The sequence below is a fragment of the Lepidochelys olivacea genome (genome assembly GCF_965140295.1).
Source record: "Lepidochelys olivacea isolate rLepOli2 genome assembly, chromosome: 21".
In the NCBI taxonomy this organism is placed as follows: domain Eukaryota; kingdom Metazoa; phylum Chordata; order Testudines; family Cheloniidae; genus Lepidochelys; species Lepidochelys olivacea.
The window spans coordinates 3,563,230-3,584,143 of record NC_140431.1 but is presented as its reverse complement, the minus strand read 5'-3'; the positions used below and the strand labels follow the sequence as shown (position 1 = coordinate 3,584,143).

The 20,914-nt window shown below is 45.0% G+C and overlaps 1 protein-coding gene across 4 annotated transcripts in view; it reads right to left on the bottom strand.

The window, feature by feature from the left end:
* LAMB3 (laminin subunit beta 3) overlaps nt 1–20,914 on the bottom strand; it is a 123,108-nt gene that overhangs the window by 35,263 nt on the left and 66,931 nt on the right. Inside the window, exons 1-3 of one of the 4 annotated variants that reach the window (XM_084611322.1) lie at nt 13,973–14,167; nt 13,054–13,118; nt 12,063–12,217 (exon numbers count right to left, since the gene is read on the bottom strand). In XM_084611322.1, the coding sequence (XP_084467448.1) occupies nt 12,063–12,217; nt 13,054–13,102 (204 nt within the window). In that variant the 5' untranslated portion in view covers nt 13,103–13,118; nt 13,973–14,167. Of the gene's footprint in view, nt 1–12,062; nt 12,218–13,053; nt 13,119–13,972; nt 14,168–20,914 lie in introns of those variants that run through there. The other 3 variants (XM_084611323.1, XM_084611324.1, XM_084611325.1) reach the window with 3 other exon arrangements.

Below are 20,914 nucleotides of genomic sequence, written 5' to 3'. Positions count from 1 at the left end.
AGATTGGGTGTGTGTGGCTGGTTTGCACATGTTATAAGTGAGTATAAGTATTTCCATGCTTTTGTGCTTTGTGAGAGTGTCCAAAGCAGTAACTCCTTCATACAGAGGCAAAACTAAGCTGTTGCAATCCTCGCCCACCTCCACTTTGGTCTCATTCTCCAGTGACCTTGCAAACCAGCTGCTGCTTATCCTCGCGCTGTGGGGTCGGGGTGAGGAGAGGTTATCACTTAGAGAATTGTAAGCTGACGGACCAACCAGAAATATTTTAAATAGCTCCAGCTGCCAATGTAAGACTGGCTTACAGCCCCTAAAAATAGAACCTCCTGGTGCAGTAACCAATATAAACTAGAATTACTGATCTCTCAGCAAAAAGGGAAAACTTCCTCCCCCGCCAGCCCCCTCTGGCCATAGTATGGAGGCCCATGATTCCTCTTGACTTTATGGTCACGTTTTTGACTCCATTTCTAGAGACATCATTGTCAGTTTGGCTGCCAAAATCCAGCTTCCCCTCTTCCCCCATTGAGGCCTTGCAGGAGGTCTATTATGGGAACAGCCGCTCTGAGCTTTATCTGGGGAGAAGCTGAAAGATTGAAGGGATTTTTTTTTAAAACGTGTAGGCCTGTCAGGAACAATAGCAGTAGCCAGAATAAATCATGTCAGGACAAGGGCTGCCAGTAAAGCTGGGTTACATAATATATTAGGTCAATGTACTTTAATTCCCCATTAACAACAAATATATGGATAAATTATGCCAGGCTGGACAGTCTCATTACACCTATAAAGCACCCCATCAAACCACAGATGACCTAAGCTTTTCAACAAAAAGCACTGAAGAAATATTGGCCGATATGCTGTCCGTGTTCCAGCTCCAAGGATTCAAATAGGCAGCTGAACGTGAAACTCAACCCAAATTGTTACATTTCACATCATTTCAAGTGAGAACCAGAGGTAAGGCAAGGTGAATAGGGTCGGGTTTAGCAAAACCACAGGTGATTTAGATCCCAGTTTGATTTTATCTAGGCCCCAAAGTCTGAAAAGGGATAGGGGGAGAGGAATGCCTGACCAACCTGATTGCCTTCTATGATGAGATAACTGGCTCTGTGGATATGGGGAAAGCGAGGATGTGATATATCTTGACTTTAGCAAAGCTTTTGATATGGTCTCCCACAGTATTCTTGTAAGCAAGTTAAAGAGGTATGGGCTGGATGAATGGACTATAAGGTGGATGGAAAGCTGACTAGATCGTCAGGCTCAATGGGTAGTGATCAACGGCTCACTATCTAGTTGGCAGCCGTTATCAAGGGGGTGCCCAAGGGTCTGTTCTGGGGCCGGTTTTGTTCAACATCTTCATTAATGATCTGGATAATGGGATGGATTGCACCCTCAGCAAGTTCACAGATGACACTAAGCTGGGGGGAGAGGTAGATATGCTGGAGGGTAGGGATAGGGTCCAGAGTGACCGAGACAAATTGGAGGATTGGGCCAAAAGAAATCTGATGAAGTTCAACAAGGACAAGTGCAGAGTCCTGCACTTAGGATGGAAGAATCCCAGGCACCGCTACAGGCTGGGGACCAACTGGCTAAGCAGCAGTTCTGCAGAAAAGACCTGGGCATTACAGAGGACAAGAAGCTGCATATGAGTCAGCAGTGTGCCCTTGTTGCCAAGAAGGCTAACGACATATTGGGCTGTGTTAGTAGGAGCACTGGCAGCAGATCGAGGGAAGTGATTATTCCCCTCTATTCAGCACTGGTGAGGCCACACCTGGAGTATTGTGTCCAGTTTTGGGCCCCTGACTACAGAAGGGATGTGGACAAATTGCAGAGAGTACAACAGAGGGCAATGAAAATGATTAGGGGGCTGGAGCACATGACTTATGAGGAGAGGCTGAGGGAACTGGGCTTATTTAATCTGCAGAAGAGAAGAGTGAGTGGGGATTTGATAGCAGCCTTCAGCTACCTGAAGGGGGTTCCAAAGAGGATGGAGAACACAGATGACAGAACAAGGAGCAATGGTCTCAAGTTGCAGTGGGGGAGGTCTAGGTTGGATATTAGGAAAAACTATTTTACTAGAAGGGTGGTGAAGCACCGGAATAGGTTACCTAGGGAGGTGGTGGAATCTCCATCCTTCGAGGTTTTTAAGGCCCAACTTGACAAACACCTGACTGGGATGATTTAGTTGGGGTTGGTCTTGCTTTGAGCAGGGAGTTGGACTAGATGACCTCCTGAGGTCTCTGCCAACCCTAATCTTCTATGATTCTATGAATCTATAAAGGATTTCAGCTTTGCCCTATCTCTAAATAGGCAAAGTGACATCAAAATCCAGGGCGAATCAGATCTGGGACCTGTTTTATCCAAACCCCAAAGTTTGGAACAACTGGATACCAGGCTGTGCTTTTGGTCAGTCCCTTGCAAAAAGACCAACCTGCCCCATGATTCCATCTGAAGCCATAATTCTGCCCAGGCTTGTTACAAATTAGGCTTACATTTGCCGAGGTTTTGGCAAGCTTTCCAGCAAACCTGACAAACTCTGGGCTCTGTAATGACACCCGAAACCAAGCAACACTCACTCTCACTCCTTATGGAGTTTCCCTAGTAACCTGAACAAGAGAAAAGAGTTTTGTTATTCTATACGGAGCTACTGAGTTGAGCTAAGTCATTTGTCTTCTGAAGCTGGTACTGGCTAAAAATCATTGCTGTCTGGTAACCTGAGTCAAATCCATTAGGTAGCTTGTGATTGATTCTTTGTTGGCAAGGTGGGACTGGTAAGTTAACTTTTATTAGACCAACTTCTGTTGGCGAGAGAGACCAGCTTTCGAGCTTACACAGAGCTCTTCTTCTTTGTTGGCAACCAAAGCAGAGGCCAGGGATGGAATGGGCCATAGACACTAAACTCCTCTCTGATGCCTAGTCTTTCCCCATCAGTGTCACACCTGAGGCAGGCTTTCCGGGATAGTGCAGGAAACTTGCACTACTGCTTCTTGTGCTCCACGTAGTTTGTGGATAAGCTGATTCCACTGCTGGACAATAATTCAGACCAAGGTACCACTTAAATCAAGGAATCTGCTTTGCTCGTTCCCAGTGGAACCACCCTTGCCTCGGTGTTGTCTAAAGGTATTTCACTGTGCCTTTCCCCAAATAAATATGCCAATAAGACCGTGGCTCCCGCTGCTGTGACAAGAGTGTTAGGCTGCTCTGAGCCGATTTCATTTGGGATCTGATTCATTGTCATAGTGAGGGTTTGGCAGTTTAACCAGATGTCACTCAAGGACAAGAGCACAATCATTTCAGGAAATGGGTTATACATTCCTCCTAGGAGCTTAATCATCTCTATATATTTTAGCATGACTTCCTTCCTGCTTTCTCACAGTAAACACACAGCTCCACAGTGGAGGTTTATCATAACCATTTCTAATCAAGAAACATGTCTAATGGCAAACACCCATGCGGTATCTGGGGACAGCATGAAGCCTGTTCGCAGCAAGAACAGACATGTGATGCATACATTTCTAATCACCTCATGCCAGACCTGATACCCTTCTTCCTAGGGAATAACACTTTACCCCAGGAATGATTCCTTCCATTGGTTTCAAGGATGAAAGCGGGGTGGAGTAAATAAACGAAAATCAAGTAAGAACACCCATGAGGTTTCCCTTCAAACAGGTATCAAAACTAACCAAGGGAATCATTTCCATTTAAAAGGGAAGCACATTTAAAACAGGCAGAAGGAGATATCTGTTTGTGAAACCTTAACCTGTGAAACTGGAACTTAACTGGATGCTAACAAGGCAAAAGTGTGAATAAATCAGGATGAGATTAGCTCCTACAGTTACACTAACTATGATAAACAGAGGCTCACATCTTTGGTTATAAAGAGTAGCTAGATATAATTGAAAATGCATGTGCAAAACACTAAAGTGGCAGGATATATTCACCCCACGATCTGGGTGTGTAACACTCACATACTTTCCAATAAGTTTCAATAATGAAGGGAGAGGCCACTGTCTATCCACCTTAGGTATTTACATGGGCCCATCACTAGTATCTGAGCAATTCCCCTGTGAGGTAGGCCAGGGTTGGGAAGTAAGACAGAGAGGCTAAGTGATGTGCCTAAGGTCTCACAGAAATCTGTGGTATAGCAGGGACCTGAACTCAGGTCCTAGGCTCGTGCTCTAACCACCAGGACCATGTTACCTCTCCAACAAGGCCCCTAGTAAGATGCTCATTTCTCATCTCTTATTGCAATAAATTTTCATTTCTACCATAATCAGTAAATGCCCCTGATTCTCCTGCCTCACTGCCCTGGGGCAACTGTTGGCAATCCTTGACTAAACAATGCTAAAGGCCTGCTAATGAACTTCTGGCCCCTTTCCTGCTCTCTGTTGGAGGTCAGCAGGTAGACATTGCATGACTGGAATCAAAGGTAAAATACTCTGCAAACTACCAGGGGCACCTGCTGGACAGGTATCTCATAGGTATAAGAAGTGCCTGGGCCTAGTTAGGCAACACTCAGTTCATCAGCCTTTCTGAAAAGCAAACATGTGGGCCCCTGTTTTGCTTGCTTAGAGTCAGTTCAGTCCCCTCAGCAAGACATGATTTAAAATCTGCTAGCACAACAATCTGGAGGAACCATACGGTGCTGTTTATCCGCACACGCCAAAGTATCTTGTTAGGGTGTTAAGCTGATGTATGGTACTCTGCTGTAATTAGTTCATAAAGCAGGGTGCTGTGCTGTCTAGAAGCATATGTAATGGTTAGCTTTTCTGCAGCTCAGCACAGCTAAGGTGAGCATAAACAGAGAACAGAGAAAACCAATAGGAATGCGTTTTCCCATTGCGTGACCCATACAGGTTGAGATGTATCCTTTGTAGGACGGAAGCAAACACAGTGGGAATCAGTGGAAGAATAAGAAAAGGTTAGCCACTGCAATTCCCATAGCAATGTTTTCTGGCAAACCAATCCCACAATGCTAGGTTTTTACCCTCAGAAGGACAGAAATAAGAATGCAGTGATGGCTATAGACACCTTCTATGTCCAAGGCATTACAAAGCAATGCCTTAGAAATAACCTTTCCCCAGAGAAGAGCTGAGTTTAATCCTGCTTTGGGTCACAAATGAAAAGGAGCTTGGTGACTCCTGGGACTGGGAAAGGGATGCTGAGTCTTTCCCCATGAGGTTGCTCGTTCTAATTTGTCCAAGGGTTATAGTACCATCAGATGGCTGTTTGGTGGCCTCTGGGAAGTGAGCTGTTGGGGTGAGACAGGAGTGTACTTTCTACACCCCATTCAGTCCTTGGCTAATTGGGGTTCCTGTGATACAGAAACTGTACTGAGATCTACACTCAGTTCAGATATGCAAGCCTGCATACTTGAGCAGCCATCAGATGGTAACAACAAGATGACCAGCATGGGGATCAGTGGGACATTCCCTTTTACTGATATTCTTCTGTCTATTTGGCAGGAGGCAAAATGTTCCAGTGCCTAGATACTAACATGATAGGTGCTATGAATAAACCAAAGACTGGTGGACGAGGTGCAGCAGCATCTCACCAGATTGCCAATGTAGAGCTCTCATTTGTCATTCAAGGATTCTCCCCTGTATTACAGTCCCCTCGCCCTGCATTTTGGGGATTAGGTGTATCTCATCACAGATATCACTTCACACCTCCTCACCTGCCGTGCCCACATTACACAGTCCTGTTATCACTCCGTATCTCAGGATGATAAAGATGCCTTCTCACTCTTCGTGGCCGTTACGTACTGACTGTCCAGTGAGATAATGAAAGAACTATCCTTGACCTTATGCAAACAAGGTTTTAATATTCAAGGTCTTTCATACGATAAACCTCTTGAGAAAGTTAGGGTGGCAGGGTCACCTGTAATCCTCACAGATTAGCTGCCTCGCTGTGAAAAGCTGAGACCCCGCACAGCGCCTCACGAACGTGGAAGCGTAATTTGTTTCAATCAGACTTTGGGTGCATTTCAAAAGGCTTTTGCAATGATGGGCAAGGCACTTGGGGTGCTGCAGTAACCAGCTAACACAGAGCGAGCAGCAAACTCAGAGCTATGGCTAAACCCAGGCTATGCTTTGGGGCCTAGCGTACTCTGTTGCCATTCAGGAAAGTCCCAACGATTTCAAGCGGAGCACCGGGAGCCCAGTGCCCCACCAGCTCTGCCTCTGCTTTCATATCAAAGGATGCAGCAAGGTGCCTGCCGCACTGCCCCAGGCTCCCAAGAATGGGTGATCTCATGATTAAGGGGGAGATTTTCAAAGACAAAAAAGAAACTAGCTAGGCACCTAACTCCCATTCAAAATCACTGGGAATTAGGTACCTACCTGCTATTTGTGTATAACTCTGAAAGGTCTGAGTTCAACATCTGCCTCTGCCATTGACTCACCGTGTGGCCACAGGCCTGAGACACGTCACGATCTCTCTGTGTCTCAGGTACTACTTCCTTTGTGTGACGCTTTGCCCATCCTGTTTAGTTAGACGGCAAGCTCTTAGGGGCAAGGACTGTCTCTCACTATGGGGCCCTGATTTGACTGAGGCCTCTTGCTGCCACCAACTACAAATAACAAATATAAATAAAGGCTATTTGGAGGGGGGGGAATTGGGATTTTGGACTTAATATGGTATGTAGGTTCTGTGACCAGAAAGGGAGAGAACTGAAGACACAGGGAACGTAGGGCAAATATATCATCAACACATGCTGTTGAGCCAAGCTAGCCATTTTTGCTCAGCCAATTTTCATAGGAATACATGACTCTGGGAAAGGATCTAAAGCCTTGTAACAGGGTATGTGGACTCAGGAGCTAACTGAGCCCCCCGTCACTCAAATCCCCCCCAGATTACATGAACTGACTACCAACTGAACAACAGGCAAACATACGTACAGAACCCACCAGCCCTCCTCCCCTCCCCACCCACACATGTAGTAAGAATGCAGTAAAATACAGTGGTGGGGAAGGAGACCTGGCTTTGTTGTGATGAGTTGCCAAGGCTGGAAAGGCCCCTCAGGGGACCACCCCGTGACAACGCAGAGTCAATCTGTGGAACCTCTTGCCAGAAGATGTTGTGAAGGCCAAAACTATAACGGGGTTCAAAAAAGAACAAGATAAGTTCATGGAGGATAGGTCCATCAGTGGCTATTAGCCAGGATGGACAGCGATGGTGTCCCTAGCCTCTGTTTGCCAGAAGCTGGGAATGGGCAACAGGGGATGGATCACTTGGTGATCACTGTGCTATTCATTCCCTCCAGGGCACCTGGCACTGGCCACTATCAGAAGACAGGATACTGGGCTAGATGGACTTGGGTCTGAGCCGGTGTCGATGTTCTTATGTTCTTAAGCCTGTTGAGGTCAATGGGACTATTCATGTGCTTAGCCACATGGCTGGATGAGAGCCCTTGTCAACAGGGGTGAAATCTGGGCCCTATTGAAAATCGATGGCAAAACTACCATGGATTTCAAGAGGGCCACAATTTCCACCAGGTGTTTGAATCAGAACTGGCTCTGTGCACACAGGCCAAGGAGTGAATGCACCATGGAGACTGCCCTCCCTGCATCACTCACAGAAGTGGTATCCCAGGTGAGGAGCAGGCATCTAAGTGAGGCTGGGAGAGGGGGAGGGTGTTAGAGAGAGACCTCTTATCTCCGCTAGGATTTTACTTTGTTTTAGCAAACATACAGTAAGAACACACCTTTTTTCCTAGTGAAGACAAGGCAACTGGTAGTTTGGACACGTTGGCAGTTCAAGGCAAACCCTCAGCTCCCCCTTAGTCTTTACCACGATTTGCTGGCACAAGTTAAAATACGATCTGCTGTCTTCACCAGGAGTTTACCTCATGTTAGTTACCACATGTTAGCTAACACGAGTCGAGGACACACCCTTTCCCCCCTGTGAAATACTGTGCTGGATATTTAAATAAATAAACGATATAGGGACCTAATCCAAATCCCAAGCAAGTCAATAGGATTCTTCCCATGGACATCAATGGCTACTGCATCACACCCTGGTCTCCTTTCACCAACACCAACCTTCCCTTAACAATGATTTGTTTGAATTCATTCTCTCTCGCTTTTACTTCCTCTGTCGACTAAACTCTCCCAAATTGTAAGTATTTTTCCAGTGAACTCTGTGTTTTGTCAGATTTCCCTCCTGTCTCACTTTTCTAAAAGCTATTGACCCTTCTTTGCTATATATGGCATCATCCCTACTGGATTTTGCTCTATGCCTGAGTTTCAGGCCCTGCCTAACAGCCAGTGGGTATGAAGTATAAAGGTTAGAGGGAATCACACTCAGAGCACTGGAAGCAGACCGTGGACCAGGGGGTTGGGGTAACGCCAGCATCAAGAGATCAACTGGGATTGCAAAAGAGCGCACTTTGGGACAATTCAAACTGGCACCAAAATCAGACAGTACATACTGGCCAGAAGGCAGGCTCAGGAGAGACAGAATGAGAGTAACCCCTCATTACATGACCACTGCTGAGGTTGCAAAATGGACTCTAAATCTGCAGCTATTTGGCACGGAACAAGTCACGTAGCACAGTCTAAAGAGCGTGCAAGGGAATAAAATGGGAATAAATAAAACAAGCTTTTGTACTCGGGGGGAATTCACTGCATAGATTCATCTTATCTCAGGATACTCTGACTGTAGAGGCATTTCAAGAGGGGAAAGATTAGGGAATAAAGAGTGAATGGAGAGTGGTCCTTCTAGCAAAAGCTGAATAATTCATAACACTCATTGGTCACTACAGTTAAGAAAAAGGAGCAGGAGTGTATTTTAGGTGACAATGAGCCTATCCATTCAGTAAGGGAAAGGATCAAGCATGTGCAGATGACAGGAAAACAGAATCACAGACACAAAACAGATGGACTCTCCTCTAAACTGTACCTCCACCTCAGTTGTCCCAAACCAAGGACTTGATTCTACATGGTGCTGGGTGCGTCCTGGCCATCTCTACATTTCCACAAGAGCTAAGGCCACTCAGGGCTTCACGGAATAGGGTCCTAGGGCTGGCTCAGTTTGAACTGCAGTTCCAGACAGCAGAGAACTGTACTGTTCAGATTATTGTTATTGTACCATGGGTCTGATTCTGCTTTCTTTTAAACCAGGTGGGATGAGGGAACATAGGGATTGAAATAATAGATTCATAAATGGCCACAAGGGTCATCTAGTCGGAAAAGAATCTCACCCAATAATCTTTGCATCAAGCCCATATCTTCTGTTTGAACTACAGCATATCTTTCAGAAAGACTTAAAAACTGCAGGCAATGGAAAATGTACCACATCCCTAGATAAGTCAATGTTGTTATACTGGTTTAATTGAGAGATTAAGCCCATTATATCTACCATATGCAGATCACCAACTTGGGCCCAATTAGCTTAGCTTTCGGAGGATCCTTATTCCCTAGTAGAAAAGACAGGCTTCTCTTGAGCTAAAAGAACACACTGTGTATTCAGGGGGAGGTTTCAAAGGCACAAGGGCAGTTAGATGCCACTGACAGCCAATGAGAGTTGGCCCCTTAACTCCCATTTCTGCTTTTGAACATTTCCCCCTCATTTATTAAAACCAGGGGATTAAATCTCATGACAAAGTTTGCAATCTTTGCAAAGCCTTGAATTCCCAAGGCCTCACCCATCTCTTCTGTTTACTTTAAGTCAGTGGTCTCGGTTACATGAGGAGAGGCACCATGAGCCCATGCTGTCTCTTCCACAGTAACATCATTGTCCGAGATAGAGTTCAGGCAGAAATGCCCACAGCTAACTGTTGCCCCATTCCTCCCCAAAGAAAACGTCCCTTTTACAAGAGCATCTTGTTGGGACCGTCTGCCCAGCTATCTGGCCCTAAGAGCCTCCACCGAGGATGAGCCTCAGACACCAACCTGAATCTGTCAAATGGTAGTTGGGTTTGGTCAGATGAGCATCCATAGCTTAGATGCTCATTCTGGACTTCCCGGGTCGGTCAGATCATAAGATTTTAGATACTTCCTGTTCCCTCTGGGCCCCCAAATGCCACGAGAAGAGCACAAGGGTAGGAGGCTTGTATGGGGCTTCACCCTAATATTGTGGAATCAGACTGCAGTCAACAATGACACAGCTGAGAACATGACATTTATAGTTAATAACCTGGACTGGTGTGAGGTACACAATGCATCCACTGTGTATTAATGGGAATTGGGAAAAATAAACCCTGTAAGACAAAACCAGAAAAAAATGCACTATTTGTATTGTCCGAGAGTCAAGGTGACAGACAGTAGGGTTTTTTAAGTAAAGAAGTCTGCTTCATTCACAGCAGCAAAGCAATTCGGTGTAAAGGTATCGGGACACACACAAAAACCCATCAGTCCCGCAAAAAGATCTGTTTAAAGCTTTAGATACTGCACCAGGTACAAGTGTTCAGGTCAGAGATTAGGCTAGATTATAGACAAGAGGAGTTCAGATCCAGGCTCTATTACGTCCAAACTATGGAAAGTAGTTGGATAATTTCAAACACCCACAGAAGTGTGTAGATCTTTGCACACACAAACATGGTTGCTAACCAGTAACACCCATGCATTTCCTGTCATTTTCCAGAAATTAATGCCAGTATAAATCTGACTCAGTGGAGCTGTAAAAGTAGTGTGCAAAATACTGGCCAATAAAGGTCCATCATTACCTCTTAAGCATCCCTCCTTTATGAGCCACACCTTCTTTCACAGACCTCAATTTCCACGCCTCAGCTAAACCCGCTCCTATCTGTGCTTCCATAGATGGCAGTTATTGAGATTAGAAATCACTACAAGGATCTAGGAAATGGCTGTGCTAAGGAAATTAACCCCACAAAGAAACCAGCAACTCACTTGGTTTGGGAGATTGTTAAAAAACCCAAACTTAGTCTAGGTTAGTGAAGTTCTTTGGTCCATCATGGCTGAGCTGAATTCAGCTGAGCTGAATTCAGCTGAGCCGAGGGAGATATCTTTGAGTTGACCTAGGATAGAGAGCTGACAATCTTTGAGTAAGTCTGAGCTGATTCAGTGCCATGTAAAACCCCAAGGAAACTCAGTGGTTTGAAACTCAGTGGGTTTTCTGTAGGACAATTGCTGCTTAGGACAATTTCTACTTTGAATTTCACTTTGAGCTTTTGGGTTCTAACAAATCCAGAAGTTCAAATATACCTTATATGAATCAAACCCGCTGTACCGGGCCTTGCCTACACATACAAGTTGTACTGCTGTAACTATACTGCACAGCCAACTCGGCCCAACGCCCCTATTTTGGACACAGTTATACCCATATAAAAGTGCTTATCCTGGTCTAGTTCCCATACAGGAAGGGAAGTAGGATATACACGTATAAGACACCCTTTCACCGGGATAGCTGCATCCATCCTAGGGGGTGTACAGAACATATCAGTAAAAACATCACACTCCAAACTGAAATGGTTATACCAGTACAAAGACTGTGTGTAGACCAGACTTAAATGGTTGAAAGGGCTGACTCAGCTCTGGCTTTTAGTGGGGAAATGTCACATTCTGTGCTGTTAGCTAGAGTTAGCAGCTAGAGTTGTTTTGGGGGTTTATTATCCCAGCATTTGTCCAGATGGCTGGGGAACTGGCCTCGCTGTACCGTTTTTAAAGTGCCCATGAAATAAAATACTGTTTAGTTCAGGATGCCTCTTAGTGCTAGCTGGACTGTGCTTCACCCTGTTATGAAAGGCCCTCTTTCCCGGCACCTGTCGCTGCTCAGAACTTTCCAAGGGCAATCACCTCAAGGCAGGATTAGAACAGTGGCCTTGGACTTGGGAGACCTGTGCTCAGCTCTCAGCTCTGTCAGACTCCCTGTGTGACTTTCGGCAACCCATAGTCTCTCCGTGCCTCTGATCCCCAGCTTCTAAAACAGGGATATTAGCACTGCCCTGCCTGGAAGGATAAATACATTAAAGAATATGAGATGCTTGGGCAGCATTTAAGTAGCACCTAAGCTAGACAGAATGCAGCAATGCTCAGAGGGGGGAAAACAGGAGTATAGTTAGCTTCCCTAGGGAATATCTGTGAATGCAGAGATATCTGAATTGAACGTACTTCCTCATACGATGTGCAGTAGGTCTCAGGCTTCACAAGGCCACATGTCGACGAGGCTTTCAAGTGATGGATTCTTCCTACCAGCAGGTCTCCCGCAGGTGGGTAGCAGGCACCATAGGAACAGGAGCCCTGTGCATCCAGGAGTCGTGGCAAAGCTAAAACAACACAAGAACAAGCCTTTAATAATGTTATATGCTATCCCACAAAATCACCATTGCTGGTGGCAGTAACTGGCCTGGCTAAGTGGCATCCTCCGAGGTAAGGGAGAGGAATGAATGGATGAACTACATGAGTCCAAGCTGAGTGTAAAGGTAAGATGAAAACACTCAGCCCAAGTGGTGAAAACTCTGAGTTGTACATAAGGAAAATGGGTTTTAAATAATTGGTCCTTAGTAACAATCCCTCCTTAGAGCTCTCCTTTGCCAAGATGTCTCCAAAAAACTTGACATCGGTTCGGCTGCTGGTGTGCCGAGACCCCTGCCTGTCATGCTGACCAATGGAGTCTCATCGTTTCCTTGTGCTCTAGCTATTATCGCTAACTCTTTGGGACAGGTCTGTCTTTTTGTTCTGTGTTTGTACAGCACCTTGCACCGTGAGATTCTTGGTCCATGACCAGAGCTCCTAGGTGCTAAGGCAATGCAAGTAATAACAGAAAATACATAGTTCATAACCTAACAGCATCTCATGACTCTCAGAGGCAAGTACACTAAAGTTTTAGCCGCTCGTGAAAGACTAAAATCATTTCTCACAGAAGACCCCATGGATCACCCTCTGTACTAATTACCTTTGCAGGAAATGCAGGTAGCATTTACAACCCACTTGACTGTACAACAGTTTTTATAGGAGCTAAGGGTAACGTGGCTCATGCCCCATCCAAATTTCCTGGCCACTTTCACTAAAGCACAGCAAAACCACTAATACACAAGGGCAGATATTAACTGAGGTCTCCTCAAGGCCCCTTTAGAGGCACAGATAGGATGGTAAAGCTTACCCAGGAGAATGAAACATGTCCATACAATGGGCCGGGGGGGAGATTCCATACTTCTGAGGACTCACCTGAGACAGAATTTGCAGCATGAATGAAACGGTACAGAAAACGACACACTAAAGCACAAATCACCATCTTTTTATCTCCCTCCCTTCCCGTTTTACGATAAGATAACTTCCTTCACTTCAACAGAGTTCAACAAGCGCAAGTGAGAGAGGAGAATCAGCTCTCTGGATTGTCTAGAGTGTATATTTAACATTTAAAACAAATGGACAAGCCCCCACTTTTGTTTTTAACCTTTTAGTATCAATACCTGTTCATGAACAACAGGTGAAAAGCTCTTCAATGAAGTAACTGGCTGTATGTTTGCATCTTTATTTTATTCTCTAAAGTGACCAATAGGTATAGAACAGAACAATTTACTCTGCTAGGATTCTGCTTTCATGTCTAACAGCCTGCTTTTTCAGAGGTGCCAAGAACCCGCTGTCTGATGGACTTTAATGCGAGTTGTTTGTGCACAGCACCTCTGAAAATCAGGTCCCAAATACACAGCAAGTAGACACATTTTAACCAATGAATATACTCGAGCAAGGACACTTCTTCACCTGCCTACAATGTAGTTATGTTTGAAGTCCCACCCTTTGTCCCTTCCTTTTCAGGCTTTATTCCAGCTCAGAACTTACCCTCGTTGCTGGAGGTTCAAAGTCTTCTACAGGTTTTGCAACGTTTAAAAAGTGCAGCAAAGTACATGCACTATACAAACACTTTCCATTTGTGTAACTTAATCACATAAATGTTCTCGGTGCCTGCAGGAAATGCCTGCCAGCCCTCCGATCTCGACAAGAAATCCCCTCCCTGTGCTGCCATTTTCCCTGTGTAACACACAGCACTGGTAGGGCTCACTGTGCAGTGCTGTACATACCTGGTTCAGGGACTAGACTTTTCTTTCCTCTTCCCCCGTTATTGAGCAGCTGATATGAATTCTCACCTGAATCCTCATGGGCTGTCTCCTTTCACTCTCTGCTTTTAAATGCAGCCTCACCTGAGGAAGGAAGTTCCTGTGGGATGGGTGCAGCAATGATAAAGGGAGGTGATTCAGGAATCTTCAGACGTACACACCCATTTACTGTGTAACTCATTACACACTCCCTAGACAGCATGCACAGCCTGAGACAGAAGTCCTTCTGTACTGTAATGCATGTGAAAAGCCCTACACTTAGCCAGCAAGTGGACTCAGATCTATGAATATACACTTCAGCTTTAGGAACATCTGAGGACAGTGACACAGTTTCACAACTAATGTTCATGTAGATAACTATAATCCAGAATGATTCTGAGCAGCTTGGATGTTTACCTGGAGGGCACATATCCTGACAAGAGTTTGGGGGTTATCATCGTCAGCCCCATTTTACAGATGAGGATTTGAGGCACAGAGTAATTAAGGGCCATGTTTTCAAAGTAGCTCAGTTCCCATTTAGCCACCTAAATAAGTGGCCAGATTTCCAAAGGAGCTCAGCATCTAACACACCAGGATTAGAACCCAGATCTCCCAAAGCCCAGTCTAGTCCCTCAACCACATCCTTCCCTGTTTTGGATCTAATTCTGGTCTCATTTACACCAGATTTAGATGAGCAGAGTCACTCCTGATTTACACTGATACCAGTATCACAGCCTTTGATTTTCAAATTGCTGTTGAAGGGTGTGGGATAGCACCGAAGGCCTCATTTAGTTCTGAGCTGCTCTGATAACACTGCCCAGTGTTGCACAAATACTAATTCAATCAGAGTTGGATTGAGACTCACCAACTCATTGCACACAAGAAGCCACCCTGCTGCTTGGAGAGTAGCCGCTTTCAGGCACTGCCTCTGCATGCTGCATTTGAACAGATGCAGAGAGGCAGAAAGCTGTGTGTTGGTTTGCCAATCCCCCAGAGCCATGTCATTCTCTCTTCTGACACCCTCCTTTTAGGGTGAGAGCCAAGCCCCATGAATATTGATGGAACTCAGATGAGGCCCTTAACCTCACTGAAACAACCACCCCAATAAACACCTGGTCTCCAGCTGCTAAAGCTGTTGCACCAGAACACTAGCTGTTAAAAAATTATTTTGACTCTTAGATCCAGATCCTCAGCTGGTGTATGCTGGCGTCGCTCCATTGGCTTCGCTGCGGCTATACCAGTTTGCTCTGGCTGAGGAGTTTGCCCTCAGTGTAGAGGGAACAATGAAGGAGAATCTGTCCCCTAAGGCTACAACATCTGAAACCTTAGCTCAGAGATTTAGGTGTGCCAAGTATGCTGTGTGGGCAGGCAGCAGCCCTGGGCGTGCCTGCATTGGACGGGCTGTTCAGAGGCCGATTAACAATGGTGTAATGCCACATTTTCCACTCTGGAATCTTCACCCAGCAAAGCCTCACCCCGCAGCCAGCAGTTCACAGCATGTCAAAACCAAGTGACTAAACATTCCTCCCAGGTGTAAACTCAGCATCTGAACACTGGCAGCTTTGTGGAACACTGCATGTGGAGCGGCCTCGCCTAGCCGTGGGACCAACCCCCAAACTCCAGATCCAAACCCTCCCAAGCAAATCCATCCATGGTAATAACAACACTTTGCACTCATATAACACCCTTCAGCAGGCCCCAGATGATAACAGGGGCCTGACAACGCAAAGTACCAACTGTGTCCCCGTGTCTCCTGGTGATAAATGCCCCCACAACTAAGCTGAGACAGGACTTCAGAGCATCGGTACCTAAATAAAAGCAGTACCGTGTGCGTCAGGGCCAACACTGACTAATGGACCGAAAGGAGGCTTAGAAATCAGAGACTGGTCCAAACTGTAGAGCTGAACACTGCAAACCTTGAGGAAGACTGCATCCGATCTGACTCCAAATCTGTCACTGCCCCGGACAACCACTGCATATGATAGAACCAGTCTGGCTGCCCGTGCCTGTGACAAAATGCAATGCCCCTCATTCTGAATGCCTAGCCCATATATCAAAAGGTGGTCTTGTGGTCAAGGCACTGTACTTGAGACAGGTGGGTTCAACTCCTACCTGTGCCACACACTGCCCGCGTGACCTGTGGCAAGTCACTGAATCTTCTTTTGCCTCAGTTTTCCATCCATGGAATGGGGATAATAGTCTATCACAGGGAAGTTCTGAAAATAAATTCATTAACATTTGAGATGCCAGGGAACCACATATGTCTGAGCACCACTGATGTGAAGTACTTTGGGCCTGTTCTGATCTGTTTTGGTGGGAGCTGGATCCGGGCCTTAATCTCCCAAGTAAATTGTGACAGAAGTTATTATTATTATTTGTGTTATCATAGCACCCGAATCCCATTGTGCTAAGCACTGTACAAACACAGAACAAAAAGACAGTCCCTGCCCCAAGGAGCTTGCAATCTAAGTCTTGTACTCATTTTCCTAGGGGTTTCCTCTAACGGCCCCTTCCAAAGCCAGATTGGTTACCTCGGTGGCAACTCACTAGACAGCTTGGACAGCACTGCTCAAAAAGCGTCCAAGTGTCCTGTGTGCTCTCCCCATTACATCCGGGGATCCTGAGCATTAGATGCCACATACCAGGGTGATTCACAATCTGATAAGAGGATGCGAAATCCCAGCCTACCATAAAAGGCAGTGTTGCAATTCTGTGGCACAGACAGGGTGGAGCAGAGAAACGTAGACAGACCCAAAAGCAGCTCAAAGTCTACCCAAAAAATGTTTTATTCCACTCTCCACCTTCTGCCCCTGGAGAACACAGACAGGAAGTAAACAATCACCTGGTTAGTCAGGCTCTACAGGCTGAAGCAGGAGCAAAAGTGAGGAATAGCCTGATTTCAGGAAGGTAGAACATCATCTGCCAGTGTAACAGAACTAGGGTTTCAGGTGTAGGATGGTCCAGGGATGAGAGATCCAACCTGGGAGTCAGGAGAACAGAGTTCAACTCCCCGCTCTACCGCAGACGTGTGCAATGTGGAAGAAGTCACTTACTCGCTGTGCCCTCATCTGTAAAAGGGGAATAACAGGCCTGCCTGTTAAATACTCGTGAAATAAGGTGGGTGAGATGATACCTTTTATTGGACTAACTGCTGTTGGTGAAAGAGACAAGCTTTGTAGCTCGAAAGCTTGGCTCTGTCACCAACAGAGTTGGTCCTATATAAAGATACTACCTCACCTGCCTTGTCTTTCTCATATCCTGGGGCCAACCCTCCTTGCACAACACTGCAAATAATCTTCCATAGCAGGGAATAAAACATATTAAAGATTGGGGGAGCATAAAAGTACCTAAAACAGACAGAATTGCAGCACAGTAGTGCAGTTTTGATTTATTTATTAATTAAGAGGGAGCATCCATGGGCATAGGAGGGGATTGGAGGGACACAACGCCAGACAAGTTTTAAATGTTTTTTTTTTTATTGTCTACAGCTGCACTCCCGCATGCTGAGGTCCCTTCCACTCCTGCAAGCTGAGCAGGGTTGGGCCCAGTCAACCCCCAGATAACTGACCTTCAAGGAAAAAATGAGTAGCATCAGGAAGTGGTTTCAGTGATTCAACAGCTAGTGCTCTGTCCTCTTAATCAGCACAGAGACGGTGCCCAAGGGTGGTGCTAGGCTGCTGACAGTGCCCTCTGTGGGGTGCCACACCAAGGTACTGAGTACTCATGGCCACTGACGATCTTATGGCACTTTTCCCATACGCTTGTTGTCCTGCCCTTTGGAGACTTCAATTTTGCCTCCCTAAACTCCCAGTGAAGTTTCATTTGGATTGGAGAGTCTCCTCTTCCTGCCCTAATCCGTGGGGTAGTGTTGCTGCGAGACCAGACAGCTTCTGTATCCCACCTCAGAGGCAGCTCTTCGGAACTGGAAGCGTTCTCTGTCTCGAGAGGCTGCCCACCGAGCAGCAGCTGGTTACAGATAGAGCATCCACGTTCACGTTGCTGCCAATGGGACATCGATTTTAAAAGACTCCACCCATGCTACACTAGCAACAGCCAATAAAGACGCTGCTAGTTTGGGGTCAACCGCAATGTGGAAAGGGCCAAAGTGGCTTGAACATAAATGCTCTACAGCCCGTTGGCTAGGACAACAGAGACAACCGATGGAGCCAGGGGTGAAAGGATCACTCATGCTTCTAAGAGACACACACAACGCTCTTTTTCAGTTAACACTCTCTGCGGTACCTTGCGTCCTGACCACACAATATCACTGCATCCTGCCCAGCCCGGGTGAGAAGAAACAGATGTAGGTGCCACAAGTCCAAATTCTGTGATTAAATCTAGAGCCGGATGTTTATTGGCAAAGTTAGAATCCCTGGCAGCAGAGCCAGCACTGTACCTCCCAAACCAACTGAGTACCAATGCAGCAGCAGAACCCCCGGGCTTGGAGTGGTTTCTGTCATATGCAGGGTTTACCATTTGGTTCAATGGCTCACAGCCCCCGCACTGTGCAAATGGTTCCAGCACCCCTGCCCTGAGCGCACACTCCACAGCTGCAGCCAGCATAAACCCAGGTCCGAATTCAACAACTTCAGTGATGTTACACAAAGGATGAACTTGGCAATGACTTTTTTTTTTTTTTAAAGTCAGTGGGAGCCAAAATTCATGAGCATGTGGCTACTCCCGGAATGGCTTTGTTTTAATTAAATTTCTCTTTCTGATTCTACTTAAAATTATTATTAGAGACTAGAAGTTTCAAAGCGCGTGAAATAACCCCAAAAGGAATAAACAAGAACTCTAGTTATGTAAGGAAATACTATCTGAGTCCATAGCTTTTGATACAGATCAGAGGTGAAGCCAGTTAAGTTAATACTGGGAAGTCTTGAATGATTGATTGTTTTCCGTTATTTTTTGTCTAGTTTCTCTCCAGAGCTCCAGGTGGGACATAAGCTCAGTTGAATGACAAGGGATGAAAGAGCGACACAGCTGGAGAACAGCATGTGGGACTACTTGAAAAAATCTCTTGAAAAAATCTCAAACCTGTTACTGTAGAAAGGATGATGGATGTGTAGAATTTATATTAAACCATTTCAAAATGAAAAAACACTGTAGTTTGATATCCTCATCCAACAGGGGACCTTAAAGTGCTTTACAAATGGGGTGACCAGATAGCAAGTGTGAAAAATCTGGACAGGGGGTGAGGGATAATAGGTGCCTATATAAGAAAGTCCCAAATATCAGGTCTGTCCCTATAAAATCAGGACATCTGGTCACTCTATTTACAAATGCTTATTGATCCTCACAAAACTCCTGCCACATAGACAACCATCATCACAACCATTTTACACATTGGAAAAATGAGGCAGAGAGGTTAAATGATTTTCTCAAGGCCACAAAACAATTCATTGACACAACTGGGACTGGACTCCAGTAGTCCAGATTCCCAGTCTACCCTGCTCTAACTACTAGAGACCACTTCCTTCCCAGAACTGTGACTAGAACCCAGCTATCTTGACTCCCAGCCTGCTCCTTGAAGTACTAGGCAGATGTAAAACACAATCCCACAATCATCAGACCACTGTTCGATGCTGTGACGTGACAGTTTCAGGTACTAGTATCAAAGCTGAACTGCTAAAATGAAAAATGTTCCCTTCCCCATCCAACCCACTTCCCTCGGCTTCTCTTCTCATTTTAAATAGAGCTGGTCAGGAAACTATTCTTTTTCCCCCTACAAAAAATGTTGATGAAAACCAAAATTTTCATTTTTTTGTCAAATTTTCTTTGGCATTTCTTGGGTTTTCAGTGTCAGATGATCCTGGTTTTCTAATGAAAACCCAATAAATCTCAACAAAAATTGATGGTTTCTATGAAAATATCCATGTTGTCAAAAAAATCAATTCAGCATAAAATGTTTGACCTGTTCTCATTTTACAGTCTCTTTTCCGCTATCCAGGAGTTCATTCCAGAGGGCTGTGCCACATCTGGTTATATAGGCCAATGCCTTTGCTTAGGATTTGATTGCAGTGTGAGTCAGATATTGATAAATAGCCTCAAACAGGAAGCATATTAGGCCTGTTTATTTATTGCTTTGGGCAGACAAGCTCTGAAATGTTCCACCCCTCCAAGTTAGCAATGGCTCAGAAAGAACCACCGTTTGACTAGCTGGTCAATGGGAAAACATATTACTAAATATTAGTCAATGGACTATTTTGCAGTGCAGGTAAGTTATAATAGCGAGACCTCCCTAGACAGAAAACAACAAGCTTGGGACTAGAGCTACTGGAAGAATTTCCATTGAAGTTTAAGTTCTAAAATCAAAAGTATTTTTAGTTAAATCTAAAATCAAAACCCCACTTTTTACAATTTTCAAAAAACTGAGATTTTTCAACTTTTTTAAACGAATTAAACAAAATGAAACATTTCCATTTCTTTTTACATTTTTCATGAAATATCCTTTTTAACCAGCTCAACTTGGGACATAGATTAAACCAGTTCTAGCCCAGTCCACACCCAAACTTTCCCCTAAAAGCAATTTCAAAATGTTTAGGTAACTTTTTGGACCCACTTTTTTTTCCATTTTCATACCCTTCCAAGCTTCCTGATACCTTCCCTAACATTAAATAGACAATTTTAAATTAACTAAGCAGTCAGCAAAATATTATTCACTACACTCTGTCTAGCATGTAGCTAAAGAAACAAATTAAAATGTGACTGTCATATGTGTCACCTTCAATAAAAATTCAATTAGTTTGCAGTGTGTATAATAAAGCTGGGTGGATTTTTTCAGATTTTTAAATTTAAAACAAAAAACGGGAAAAGATTTTTTGTTGGAAAAAAGGGAGAGTTTTCTCCCTCTTTCCCAAACAGCTGGTATATACAGTAAATAGTTTATAATCTATGTTCAAAATGTTTCATTGCAGTCCAGTAGCA